The 14941-nt window shown below is 37.1% G+C and overlaps 2 protein-coding genes across 2 annotated transcripts; one reads left to right on the top strand and one right to left on the bottom strand.

Annotated features, from left to right (window-relative positions):
- Window positions 1–211: 211 nt before the first annotated feature.
- Window positions 212–3043, top strand: LOC147476925 (ARM repeat superfamily protein). The gene is made up of 2 exons (XM_086584571.1): window positions 212–679; window positions 2058–3043. Exons 1-2 carry the CDS (start codon window positions 420–422, stop codon window positions 2902–2904), a joined length of 1107 nt encoding a protein of 368 aa, XP_086440697.1. The 5' UTR covers window positions 212–419; the 3' UTR covers window positions 2905–3043.
- Window positions 3044–7318: 4275 nt separating this feature from the next.
- On the bottom strand, window positions 7319–14550 carry LOC147476926 (RTF2 RING-finger protein; the record flags this gene model as incomplete). Its single annotated transcript, XM_086585867.1, has 2 exons — window positions 7319–7794; window positions 13741–14550. A coding segment is annotated over one exon (804 nt), but the record flags the coding sequence as incomplete, so codon positions are not given.
- Between the last annotated feature and the right edge of the window lie 391 nt (window positions 14551–14941).

Here is a 14941-nt window from a genome sequence, read left to right on the forward strand (position 1 = left end):
CTAACAAAAAGTTCACTACCTTTATATGGAAGCCATTCAACACCATCTCATTTTAGTATTTAATATAGTTGTCTTTTTCCTGTATAAAACACAAAACAATCAAAATTATTTTATTCATTCTTGTTTTTTATCCTTATATAAACAAATAGTTGAAAACACAAAATAGCTTACCCCCATCTCTCTCTCCAATTCAAAAACAAAGTTTCTGTTTCTTCATATGCTCTCTGTTCTCTCTGTTTTTCCTACAGACTAACTCTTCTCTCTTGTCTCTTATATTTTCATCATTCTTTTATATTCCCTCTCTAACTCACTTCTTAACAAAAACCCAACAGTATCTCCATACAAACAATCATACTAAGTGTGAACAACCATCAAAAGTTCAGAACAGTTCAAAAGGACAAGCAATCAAGAAAGAAGAAATGGTCATGGAGAGTGAAAGTTATGAAGGTTTTGTTACGTTGCAAAGATCTGTTAAGCAACTTCACTTTGGAAGCTGGGAAGAGAAAGAATCTGCAGCTAAGGAAGTTAAGAGATTGGCTGCAAAAGATTTGAAGACAAGGAAATTACTTGCTAATCTTGGTGTTATTCCTGCACTTGTGTCTATGCTTGATTCAGATATATTAGAAGGAAGAAGATTAGCTGTTCAAGCATTGATTGAACTTGCTAGTGGAACTTATACGTAAGTATGACTAGTGAAGCTTCTCTTCTGCATATTATGTTTATCTGTTTGTCTCGTGTGCCTTCTTTACTGATGAAGGATTATTTTTTGGTTGATTGATAGATTGAGTATTTTACTTTTATTAAGCATATATTATGCAAACTTAAATGGAATTTTTAGAACCTTATTAGCACATATAATGGCCTCCGAAGTCAGAACGCAGTGATACATGTTGTATTTTCTTTTTACTGAAATGCATATTCATTAGTAACACATTATAACCCCATTTCTCTTTGGTGAAAAAATAACTACATTATTTTTTTCCTTTATTTGGACCAATTTTCTGTAAGAATATATGAGTGACAAATCCATATTATATTCTCAATTTTTTACCATATTTTTAACTGCTGCACCTGTTATGCAGTATGTACATATGTCAATTAGAGGTGACAATCCAAGGTACATGAATCCATAGTTTAATACAAATGTCATGTTCCATTCCGTACTTTAGTATCTTGAAAACAAATCTATGCGTACGTGCATACAAGCTTTTCCTGTCTGGCTCACTTACGTATCCATCTTAACAACTGACCCTATCTTTATTACTGTATATTATTATCACTACAATTTTTCAAAAATACTAGTAAACTGTTAATCTGATACTGAAGTCTTGAACATTTCTGGTTGCATCGAAAAAAAAAACATTTCTGGTTAAATTCTTTTTTTTTTTTTAATGTGGAATAAACTTGACAAACAATATCAAAGAGCAATAATCTGATAAAACCGTAAATGTACGCCCTGTGCTTAAGGTTAGTTTTTACAATTTTTACACTTGTAGTCAACTTGCAATTATCGAAGTATCTATTATATGTATAGTTTATAATATAGAGACTAGAAGGCCCGTGAGATATTCCGTTTGTCTGCAAAAGTGCATGATAGCAGTATTGGTATGTATTGAAATCTCTGAACTGTTTTCGCCCTCCAATAGACTAGATTTGAGACAAAATAATTGATCCTCACAGTTAGCATGCTATGGTTGGCAGAAGTTGATAGATAGTTGATAGATGTTTCAAAATAATTGAGACATGTTGTCTTTAAATCAGAATAGAACATCAGATTTGGATTTTTAGTGTAGTGGGTCAGATTCCATATGATATATATTTGTAGTTATTTCATGTTTGGGTCACAACTCACAAGAACTGTTGACCTTTACTCTTTAAACAATCTTTAGATCTTGATCAACTCATTGACTTCTCTCCATTAAAGAATTTTGTTTTGTTATGATTCACACTTGGACTTCTGTAATTCTAATGTGACATATGATTGTCTATTCGTTTTTGTTTTCAGTAGCTAAAACATTTTTAATTCACAGTCTTTGTTTGACATTGTTTTCTTGCAGAAATAAGGTACTCATGATGGAGGCTGAGTTACTTTCCAAATTGCCAGCAAACATCAACACTCTGAATAAGTCGAGCAGTAGTGACTATGCACAGCTACTACTATCCATTTCCTATCTTGTCAATACCCAAGTCCCCATTCCATCATCAAATATTCTACCCTTTTTAATTGGCATACTTGACTCAGATTCTAGTATGGGAACCAAGTTAGATTGTTTAGGTGCACTGTACAATTTATCTTCTATGTTGGGCAATGTAGGTTTTTTGGTTTCTGATGGAGTAGTGCATACTTTATTGACATTATCATCAGACCAGGAAGTTTCAGAGAAAGCTTTGGCTATTTTAGGGAACTTAGTGGTGTCCATCATGGGAAAAAAGGCTATGGAAAATGACCCTATGGTACCAGATAGTCTGATAGAGATAATGACATGGGAAACAAAACCCAAATGTCAAGAACTTGCTGCTTATATTTTGATGATTTTGGCACATCAAAGTTCGGTGCAAAGAGCAAAAATGGCGAAATCAGGAATAGTTCAAGTTCTACTTGAGGTGGCTCTGTTGGGAAGTCCCTTGGCCCAAAAGAGGGCACTGAAACTATTGCAATGGTTCAAAGATGAAAAACAAACAAGGATAGGTGCACATTCAGGGCCACAAACGGGAAGCACCGTTATTGCGTCGCATTCTAATGAGAATGAGATGAAGAAAGGAAAGAAGATCATCAAGAAAATGGTAAAGCAGAGTTTACTTAAGAATTTGGAAGTGATTATGAGAAGAGCAAATACTGGTGGAGAATCTTCAATGGTCAAGGCATTTGTCACGAGCTCTAGTTCTAAAAGTTTGCCTTATTAGTAAAGTACTATTGGCAAGTTTGCAACACACATTTTTCTTATTTTAATCCTGATTAAGAGATATACACATCTATGTAAATTATGCGAAAAATGTAAGATATCGCTGTCTGCTTTTAATGATACCTCTGTCATTAGCAGCTTGTCATGATGTACGTTATTTTGATTGATAGAAAGGTTCCTTCACATCAGACTATTCTAGTGCATGAAAATGAATGAACATACAAATACATCCGTCCGGCCTTGTCATGACAATGAAATTCCTTATGGAAAAATTCTAAAGTCAGGTTAGCATCAATAAGACTTGTTGGATGTCCATTCATACTAAAATCAAATTTTGAGTATATTGAGGTTTCAGGAAATTCAAGTCATGGAAAGACCTGCCAAATTTTGTTCGGGCAGACGAACACTAGCTAAACTATGTTAATAAAACGAAAAATCTAAATTAAAAATGGCTAGTAGAATCAAAACAAAAAGCAAAACCAAGAATGATCTTCTAAGAGACTCTTCAGGATCTCTGTGCAACATTAAGAGAGGAAGACTCGTCAGGATCTCTGAGCAACATTAAAGGAGAACTGTAAAGACCTTGTAACAAATGCTTCCTTCGTTCTCACTTAGTTAGGCAGAAATTCAACGAGCGACCACATCTTGGTTAGAAATGAAAATAAAGTTTGTCATATATATTCCACAAAGCTCGTAGATTTAAGTTAGGGTACTGATATACTGATATAGAGAGTTCAAAAGAGGACGTCCTAAAATAGGTAAAAAATTATCAATAGCTGAGAATCCAGAAACTGTCTTGTGAGTCTATAAAAGAAAGAAGATTCAACGGACATGAACCGAGGAATGCTTACTTTCAATCTTAATAAGCACTATAAATCTGAGTAAATATAAACCTATAATATCTGTGCCGGACTTGTGGAAATACATTTCCAGAAATGGTAAATGGTAACATCATCCTGTTTGAATTCTTTTCATAGTTCTGTTATTCAAAGAGTTTAAGGTGATCAACGATTGTTCTATCAGTAACATCGTCTTGTTTGATCCGAGCGTGTCATACGCTATAGGGATAATAAATATAGAGGCAGAGCGTCTCCTGCCAAAGTCGACATGAAAGTGGATTTTCAGTATCAACATTCTCGAGTCGGAAGGTAATGAAGTCCCCTAGAAAACAGATAAACCTTCTTTATGACCTTATTAGGTCATATAAGAATTGGATGGTGTTGAATCCGGTATAAAAACTGCCTTCTATGACCTTATATGTTTGTCACAGGATATGTATAAGAATGTGGTTGTAACAGACTAACAGGGGACCTTGAGTTCCAAAGCATTCTAGGCTTTCTAGCAAAGAAGAAAGTGGTTGCTCACACAAGTAATTGCTTTACGTAACATCTTACAATACAACTGGGGGAGCCACAATCAGAACTAAAAACCACTTCCTACGCACTGAAAGCTGGAATAAAAATGGAAATTTATATAAAATAAATCATAACCACCAACACTGAAGAAATGGATTTATATAATATCCGAATGGAAACAAGTCCATTGCACTGATTATATAGAAAAATAAGAGGGGCTCTGCTGTCAAAGTTAGACATAAAACCGAAATTTCGGTATCAACACTACAGTGAGAAGGTAATGAACTCAACAAGGAAAAACACGAATCTTCTTTGTTGAAAACAATGGTGTTAAAACAGTTATCAGGGTCAGAGGTGATCAAACCAGCATAGAAACTGCTTTCTAGGACCCTATGTGCTATGTCCCTATGCGATGGTTGCTTGAACGTATGCGTACATGAACTGTAGCAGAGATTGAGTTTCAAGGTGTTCACCATGGTTGCTTGAACTAGTCATTACTTAGATACCATCAATTTATACTACTTCCTGGTTAACAATGAGCAAAACCACTAACACTAAACTAAAAGGGAGGTCTATATAAAATTCAGATTGAAACAAATATTCCAACGGTGCAACCATAAAAGAACTTAAAACCTTATTAGTCAAACAATGCTCTCCATGTAGGTTCTTGCGTCATACACCTTTCGCCTTTGATCGAGGCAAATTAATGTAGTGTAAATGTGTAATTCATTATTTGTAGAAGTGTAGAACCCAACCATTTTGGGTTCTACGTAAGTAGATCGTCACTCATAGTATAGGATAAACGTTTGATGTCTGCTAAAAAGCGAGTAAAGAGATAATCAGTGCAAATCAATTTTTTCAAGACTTCTTGATGCGGTATATTTTCATAACCCAGACCACAATAAGGCTGCAATAAAAGCTCAGTATACATGGTTGACCAGCAAATTCTGCCATACCTATCATTACATATTCTTTAAGCCTTTCCCCTTTCGCTCTCAGATGTGTCATATGTATTTTCGCAGTTAGGTTGTTCCACCTCTCTAAAATTTTCACTACCAATGTCAGAATGCAACCACCAAGTAAGATTCAATATCAGACGAGAATCCATTACAGCGAGACATTGACCAATCAAGAGCACCATTAATGAGCTTTGATTACCCCAAGATGTTTTGCAAATAATCTCTTGGATTTTTCTGTATTAATCTTTGGCTAATGAATAGACATCGGCTGCTGGATAACGGGATAAGTCGGTTTCAAGGTACTCAACTGTTACAACTATATAATCGTTAACCGTTGAATTATAACCAAAACCAAATGCAGCATCTTTAGTATGCCAATTGCCAATTCTCATCAGAATTTTGACGTACAGTAATAAAGGAACTCGGTAACTTCTTGCATTCTGCAGTACATGGATTCCATAAACATACAATATCCATTGAAGGTATTACGCATAAAATTCCATTACAATAACCTATTGACCTAACTACAATACTAGCACTCTAAAAGGGATAATCCAGCATTACCACCTCCTGCGGGATCCTGATCACTAAATTATGTTGCCTTCTTATCGCACGTTACATAGTCTAATGGCATAGACCATAGCCATTAATCAAGAATTTCAGTTTGGTCTTGTTTGGTTTGATTTATTGAGATTCTTGTTGATAATTAATTGGTGCATGAGGTGCACCATATTTTCGATATGCACCTTAACCTTCCGATAGACTTAGCAGGTAGCCTTGAATATATCAAGTAGTATATCATTGGGGAGGACATCTCACATTTCTTCTCCTTTCTGTCTTCTTTCTGACATGCTAGTCTGTCACATTCTCTCTAAGAAGATACCTATAGGATGCTGTGGCTATAAATGTGAAAACTTTGGAAAAACTACGATATGCAATCAGCTTGTATCTTCTCATCACATCTGCTACTGGTTTTTCTTAATTTTGACTTTGTGCTCTTTGTTCCTTTTCCATCTGTCGTTTTAATGCGTCCTGTGCTGCTAACAGTTTCTGCTTCTTCATTACACCTTCGTTTCATAAATGCCTTCTTTAGCTCCCTCAATAACTATTCTTCCTTCCCATCTTTACTAGGTTCAACTGATCCAGTAGAATAGATTCCTGTCCCCTTGTTAGTAGAACTTTCAACTTTAGTCCATCCTCCTTCCTCAAGTATCGTCTTGGTGTTCTTTGACGGCCAGACTTGGTTCACTTGTTCATCTTTCCCACACCAATTTACTGTATGGCCAAAAGCATTGCACTAGGGTACACTATCATCGTTTCAAGGGCACCGCAACCTATGTCCTAACAATCATCCTTTCACAACTTAAATACCCAGAAAAGGTGAAGTCTTAGTCTAGGTGGATACGTCATTGACCTCTGACTAATCACTAATGTTATAAACTAGCTTCCATTTCCCTTCAAAACAAGACTACCGAATTCACTGATATCTTTTCAGCTATTGCTATGATGATGATTGATGAAGTCAATATTCATAGAAATATTTAGTCAATATTTAAAAAGACTTCGCAAATGGAGAAAATCCAATGGCTCCAGATGCCTAATGGAGAACTAGTAATATTTAGTGAAGTGCAACAGTAATAAGTTCTCCACGACAACTGCATTGCGATTTGCAAATTCTTCCTCACCAGTAAAACCAATTTCTGTCAAATGCCTAGGATCAGATGGCACAATCCTGCTCCTCTATAGATTTCTATATAGATCCACAAGTGTCACAAAGCCCAAGTCTCTTTATATCTAAGGGCCAACCAGTTCAGGACAGAGCCTCAGCAGTCTTCCTGAGAACCAAGCTAAAGAGATGAAACCACCTCTTGCATCCCTTCTTTCTAGAAAGACTTACCCTCCTAGACATCATCGTCAGGTGAAACATAATAGCTACGTTTTCAATGAGTGACCCGAGACAAGAAAGAGCCACAAAAACAATATTTGAATGCCATAATTAAATTCAACTTATGGAACACCAACAAAACAATTTACTAAATACCAGATTAGCTGATGAAGGTATTAAAAATGACAATTAAAAACTACAACAAAGCATATCACAAACAAACAAACAAACAAACAAACATATTATTAAAACAAATTTGCTGGTGAAGTAGTAAAAGTGCACATCACAGAAACACAGTTATACTAAATAACTTCAATGGTTCAGGTGTTTTCACATATAATCATTACATGTTTTCTTTTGGTCCGATATGAGCAAGTTTCCATATCCAAAATTGAACATGGAAATAGTCTTGGACCATCGACTCACTCTGGTTGACCTACACAATGAGTGATCCACACGCTTCAAATATGTGCGGTCATCTTTACATGATTTTAGGGTAAGTAGAGACTACACTGATAAGTGCAGAAGTGGGCATAAAGAAGCTCTAATTCTCACCGGGATGGCGGGATCAACATACAGTTGGTGCAGAAAGATGCGGAAAACAAGAAGTGTAGGAGCGCACTGGTGTTGCTGTTGGCGGCCTACTCCTTGGACTTTCTGGACATCACTAATGCAACAGATTAAAAACTCGCCTGCAAGGTGCAAATGCAAAACTAACTACTTTAAACTAGTACAATATCAAAATTGTAACAAACTAACAACACTTGCAATGCACATTAAAATAATCCTAATTAATGATTATAAGACACTAATCAGAAAACTCACATCAGAGTTTCTACAAACAGCTAATCAAAATCCCATTTATAGGATTTCTAATCGACTCTATTTGCACCGCGACATTAGTACCTTGATATGTCTCAGGCTCTCAGCCAGAGGATGAAAAGCTCTCTTACACTTTAGACTGAAGAGATGCTCTCTTAAAAGTACACTGACACTAGGAATGCAAATAGAGAGTGGTTGCGTCTTTCTAGAATGACAAGGACATATATTTGACTCTTTGTAAAAATGTGGTTCAACCTCCATGGTATTGCTTGAACTTGTCAAAAAAGATGCACATTTGTGCACATGTCTTCATAAAGTCAGGTTTATGCATACTTAAAGCAAATCTAACAGAGCTGCACAGCTATTAAGTCCTTGTGCAAGGAGACTGTATTTATGATTGTGAAACAGGCACTGCCATAACCCAGCTTAATTTCCAAAAATTATAAAATTAATTAATAAATAATAATACTAATCACTTTTATTTTCATCTTTTTAAGGGGGGCATGGATTCCGACATTCCAAAAGTAAAACATGTCATTTGACAAATGATTAAAATCAAGAACCAGCATAACAAAAAGTCAAAAACTACGATAATGAATTGACAATATCTTCATAAACATTTGCTACAAACAGAAACAATATCACAGTAAACATAACAACAAGGAGGATGATGAATAGATAATATCTTTATAAACATTTGCTACATATAGACGAGTATAACAGTAACAAAACAATATAACATCACCAAAATATATACTATAGACTAGTTTCTCCCAAGAGGAAGAGACCTACAACCATAAGTCTCCTAAAACTCTGATTTCCTCAACAAGGTAATGATAGACGCATAAACTTCCACAGTAGCACTCTCTGGAGCAAAAAGAGCCGATTTGAACTTTTAAACACTACCTTTTTTTTTTGCTTGGTAAGTAGAAGTTCTATTAAAATGTTAAAAAGAAAAAGAATGGTATGGGAGCTCGCTCCAGCAAGCTCCACATTTACAGCCTAAAGTACTCCTATATTAGGTCCTATGTCCCTAATGAGAAGCTAACAAAATCTGAAAAATTCTTCATAGGGAGCCTCCCATTTATATAACCATGGTGGCCTACCCTCATACAAAGTACACTGTTCAGCCACTACCACCTTATTTGTTGCACCTATGGGCATGCTCGCTAGCATATTCTCTGAATCTTGAACCTCATGTACCTCACCAGGTGTCCTCAACTGATTGAATTTCACTCGCTCTGCTTCCGTGTTTGTAACCATATTGTCGACTGGGTTGTTATCTTCGTGAGTTTGTACATCACCAGGAGTGGCCTCAACTGGTTGCATTTCACCTTGCTCTACTTCCTGATTAGTACCCATATTGTTGACTAGGTTCACATCATCACGAGTCTCCTTGTTGAGACCTGAGACACCTGTTTCTTCCTCCCTTGCCTCTGTCACCAGAATTGGGGAGCTTTGTTGTCCTTCTCCTTCCTTTTCTCTGTTTTCTCTGTTTCTTTTCCTCCATCGTTTCTGGTGGTTCTTATTTTGGTTTGTGTCATCTCCCACAGCTGGCGGAGAACTATCCACCACCATCGTCGTACCCCTTGAGTTCGCTAAATCTTTTTGCATATGTTTACAGTTTGCCACTGTATGACCCACACCTTTACAGTGTGAACAAAACTCAGGTGTCTTTCCCAACCGAATTGTTTGCCAAAATCCCACATTATGTTTCTTTGACTCAATCCAGATTTTGTCAGGAATTGACTTCAACAGATCTATATCCACCAGCACATTAGCGTAGAAGCCGAGTTCCCTCTTTGCAGTTGTCTCATCAACATGTATAGGACAACCCACAGCTTTTCCCATAGCCAGCAAGTTTTTTACTTCCCAATATTCTAGACTAAGGCCTGGAAAACGCACCCACACTGCCGCATGTGACTGAATCTCTCTTTCAGTCGAGAAATTGAGAGTTCATTTGGATAATCTGAGGATCTGAGCATCCACCTTCATGAGCCTTGGTTCCAAACCTTTTGGTAGTCGTTCATATCATCAAATCTGAACATTAGGAAGCCCCTACCAAGAGGTGTTATGGACCATGAACTTTTAGGGGACCATAGTTTGGCCACTATATTTCTCACTTGGTCTACTTTGATCCTATTCAAATCTAGCCATCCCACTAGAGCTGATTTGCAGAAAGCCCTCCCCTTTTCTAGTTCCTCATCAAATAACTGAATTGAAGGAAACCCACCTTGATCTCCAGGGGTTGGTAGCATTGAAGCATCTATATCTCTGCCGTACCTTGCCTTAACTGTTGTAGCATACGTTTTTGTTGTAGCTGCCACTTCTTGTCTAGTTGAAGTCGCATTTACCTCAACCACAACACTCGATTGAACTATTTGCAGGTCTAGTCCCTCCATGAATCCCCAAGGGCAAAAAGATGGATGATTTGCCATGGGTGTCTACTAAAGATGTATGCTCTCCGGAGGAGAGGCTCTGGAGACCTCAGTCAACGGCTGTAAGAGCCAGTCAACCCATTTAAAATAGAAAGTTTCCCTCCACAAAGGAAACGATTTGGTATCTTATCCTCTATTTTAGCTAAAAGAGGAAAAAAAAAGTGTAACACCCTAAACTGCCCTTAAGCACTTTGGAATATTACATAAAATGCAGAGCACTTTGGAAAACCAATCTGTTATCTCAAGGAGGAGAAAGGCCTCCAGCATCCCATTCATCTCACCACCTGTCACCCCCAGCATCCCATTCATCTCACTCTAAACCAAAACCTTCTCCATCCACACCATGCTTACTCCCACTTAACCTCTAACCTTCGACCACCCCACCATCAACCTCAAAATCCCAATTCTTCTTCACTTCTTCTCCCTCAACTTACCCTTTTATACCTACATTTTTTCTCTCAAAACCGCAACTTCTTCCACTCCCACTAAGAACAATCTTATCCTCTTCACAAAAAATTTTACAACAAACAAGACACCCACTCGACTTAACTTCCCCTTCAACACCTTTGCACTCGAAACATGCCCACATCCCTTCAATGCATAAAACTTAAGCTTCACATTAAACTCTAACCCCGAAACCGAATCCTGAAACCTAAACCCACCATCCTCTGTTAATCCACATTTTTTTTCTACTTTTACTCAGTAAAATCTTTATAATTAATACTAATTGTAACCATATCTCTCAAGTGCACCTAGTTAAAACATTTTGGAGTCTTTTGCAGTTGCTACAGATCTCACTATCAACAACTCAAAGACTACTATCTTGGTGGTGTTTTATGAAGATGAAGTAACAGCACTGGCAGACCACCTTCAAGTGCAGCTAGTTAATCCCCACATCTCATACTTAAGTGTTACTTTAGTCTCTTCTAGACTGGGAATTTTAGAGTGCCAACCTCTCACTGAAATGATTACTGGAAAGATTATAAATTGCAGGATAGATTCCTTTCACATGTTGATAGGGTGGAGTTTATAAAGTCAGTCCTCACTAATTTCTATCTGCATTGGGTCCCTAACTAGAACTATCACACTTCCCAAGACGGTGTTATATAAAATTACAAGCTTATGTTCTATATTACTTTGGACTGTCCCTGAGATTTCAAGGAAAGTGCACCAAGTTAGCTGGGATACTATATGTTTTGCAAAAGGAGAAGGCAGTCTTAAAATAATAAAAATACACAGATGAGAAAAAGCAATCTACTGTTGCTCGTCTCCCAAATGGCATCTAGAGAGAATTCTCTATGGGTAAGAAGGAAATAGGAGCGACAAGTTAGAGGTAATCATTTTTCGACTATGAAGATCCCAAATGGATGTTGTTCATAGGTGTGAAGATTGTCCTTAAAACTAGAAGGCTTGCAGAAAACTTTATCAGCCAGAGACCGGCTAATGGTCTAGATACTTGCCTATGGCACAACTTCTTGTGCAGTTCAAAATTTCTCTTGTACAACCAATTTGCAATTCAAGCTTGGAGTCAGCTTATACGCGTCCTATGGTTTACAACCCTTGGTCATCCCCAGATTAGATACTGTCATTATTTGTATTTTTACGTATTTCTAGAATTTCAGTTTAATTAGTACATTTAGGCGTTTTAGGATAATTCTAATTTTAGGGTATTTATACATTTTACGGTAATATTAAGATATTTCGATTTAAATGTTTCTATTTGCATTAGAATTGTTTTTACTTTTACACTGGGTTTTCTATTTTGGAAGTTGTATTAGCTTATAAATTGAGTTGTAGCATTTTAGGCCTTTAACAATAGTCAGAGTTGATGATTAAAAAAGTTTCAGTTTAGGAAAAGGTTTTCTCTGTGAAATTGTGAACTCTTGTGTGAGAGTTCATGGTCTTCGCGAGAAACAAGGTTGCCGAACCCCTAAACTGACAGTCATATCTTGCACATACGTGTCCAGTGTCCATCATAACAGATGGAAATCTTAACCACTTTCTTTAGATCCCATTCAGGATCAATCTCTTTTCTTTTCTTTTTTCTTTTCTCTTTTTTTTTTTGGATAAGAAAAAAATTCTTGATAGCTTCTCAAGAGATTAAATAATTTTGTCATGGGGACCCTCAACAATGAAATTACACCACTTACCATTCCCAAACTACACCACCTGCAGCATATTCCACATATCTGCACCAGATGCCTACACTACGCACTTTTTTCATGGATATTATTTTCTGGAAGTATGCTAACCCATGACAGTTTGATCCAACAGAAAACTCTGAACTACACAAAATGTTGTTTGTGAAACAACAGTAGAGAGAATTCAAGCACTTGGTTCTATGGATGTACCTACTCAAGTTCTCAAGAGTTGTATGGAGTTAAGTCAAGAGTCTATAGGCATTCACACTAACACTAGGAATGCTAATAGAGAGTCGAGTATTTTTTAGAATCACAAGGGTGGTCAAGACTAAATAGGAAATTCTTGTCTGTGCAACAGTCACTACAAAATAAATAAGCTGAGGGAAATGAAGCGGTTTCAAGGCCTTCATCAATAAGATCCTCAGGTTGCCCAGAAATTGATAATGGATACTAAGCTCTATACTAAAACAGAGCTCACAGAGGCAGCTCAATCAGTAGATACTAAAATTTCGCTACAGAGAATTGGTGTTATCACCAACTAAAGACAGACTACCAAGTGCTGCTCGTTGCTGAAAGAAGGGATGCATACGGTGAAGATGATGGTGAATTAGTGATACCCTCTTAGGTTTTACAGGTGGAACTAACAAAAACTCAGTACTGGTACAAGAGTTGCTAGGTATCAAACATTGTCTAACGGGGAGTATACCGATCCACTGGAGCTATAGTTGTGCTTGACTCATTGGACGAATGAGGTCGAACCTCCATCGTATTGCTTAAACTTGGCAAAGGAGATACATCATTTGTGCACATGTTTTCAGCAAGTGACTTCTACGCATAGTAATAGGGAATCTGTAACAGAGTTGCAGGCTACATTGCATCTTTTGAAGTCATCATTTGTCCTCTAAAATTGACTTATTGTGTCTCCAGTGTTGCCTTTTGATTCCCCTTTAAATGAGATATGAACTTCTATTGTAAACAGATGATAGTACAGGGAGGGTCTATCTAAGGTTATGAATACATGTCAGGGTATACAGTCTGCCATAACCTAGCTACATTTCCAAAAAATAATAATAACAATAATAACAGGGTATCAATTCCAACATTCCAAAAACACAAAGTGTCATTTCACAAAAGATTGTAATCAAAGAACCAACATAACAACAAAGAATATAATAAAAACACAGTATCTTCATAAACATTCGCTACACATATAACATAACATAATCAAAATCCATACCATAGATTAGTTCCTCCCAAGCGGAAGAGACCTGCAACTATAAGTCTCCTTAAACTCCGATTTCCTCGACGAAGTAAAAATAGACGCATAAACTTCCTTAGTAGCATTAACCGGAGCAACAAGACCACCCCCCGTCTTCAACTTCTTCACACTTCCCTTTTTCACCTCCACTAAACTTTCCCCATCAACACAATGCCTCTTACCCTTCTTCTCCTTGACCTTACTCTTTTCCACCTCCATCTTTTCTCTCAACACCGCGACTTCTTCCACATTCCCATTAATAACAATCTTATCCTCTTCAGTAAACTCTTTCCGACAAACTAAACACCCACTCGACTTCACTTCCTTCAATGCCTTCCCACTCAACACATGCCCACATGTCCTCAACACATAAAACTTATACTTGCCATTAAACTCTAACCCAGATACCGGACACTGAAAAAAACCACTACCACTCTCATCAAGACTAAGGGTAATCATGTCTTTTAACCCTTTAATGTAACCAAACTCTTTAGGCAATTTTTTAGACAATAATGCATGGACTAAAACTTCTTTATTAAATAAATTACCAAGTTTATCAAGCACACACGGCGGCTTAAGTGGCTCGAATGATAAAGCGCAATTAGTCCAACGTGATAATCTAGCTTCGTTTGGGTCAACTTTATCGGGTTTTTTAACAGCGTACATGTTAAGATAACAGTCACGTGACTCTGCACATGTTGAGCCACCATCACCCCGCCGCCGAGTGTTTTGATATGGAGAATTAGAGTTGAGAAATTTGGGATTGGATGTGAAAAGTCGGATAAGGGTTTACCGTTTAATGTGAAGTAGAGAGATGGGAGGAGATGTTTGGGAATTGGGAGGAGATTGATCAAGGGAGGAGAATTTTGGGTTATGGTTAGGGGTAGGGTTGGGATTTTAAGGTCCGGAGATTGAATGAATATTTGGCTTGTCATGATTTTGTTGTTTGTTTTTTTTTTCAGGTAAGGTATGTTATATGGTTTTCGTGGACGACTTCAATACTAGGTTCAAATAGAGGTTAAATAAGTCGGTGTAGCAATTGCCACTTTGCACTTGGGTAGGGCTCAAAATTTGAAACCTTTTAGTTTTCGGTATATAATAGTATTAGTTTTCGAACCCGCCCTACGAACGGCTGCCGTTATATTAAATTATTTTAAAAAATATTAGCAAATTATCGCGG

This window comes from Coptis chinensis, chromosome 9 (genome assembly GCF_015680905.1).
Source record: "Coptis chinensis isolate HL-2020 chromosome 9, ASM1568090v1, whole genome shotgun sequence".
NCBI lineage: Eukaryota > Viridiplantae > Streptophyta > Magnoliopsida > Ranunculales > Ranunculaceae > Coptis > Coptis chinensis.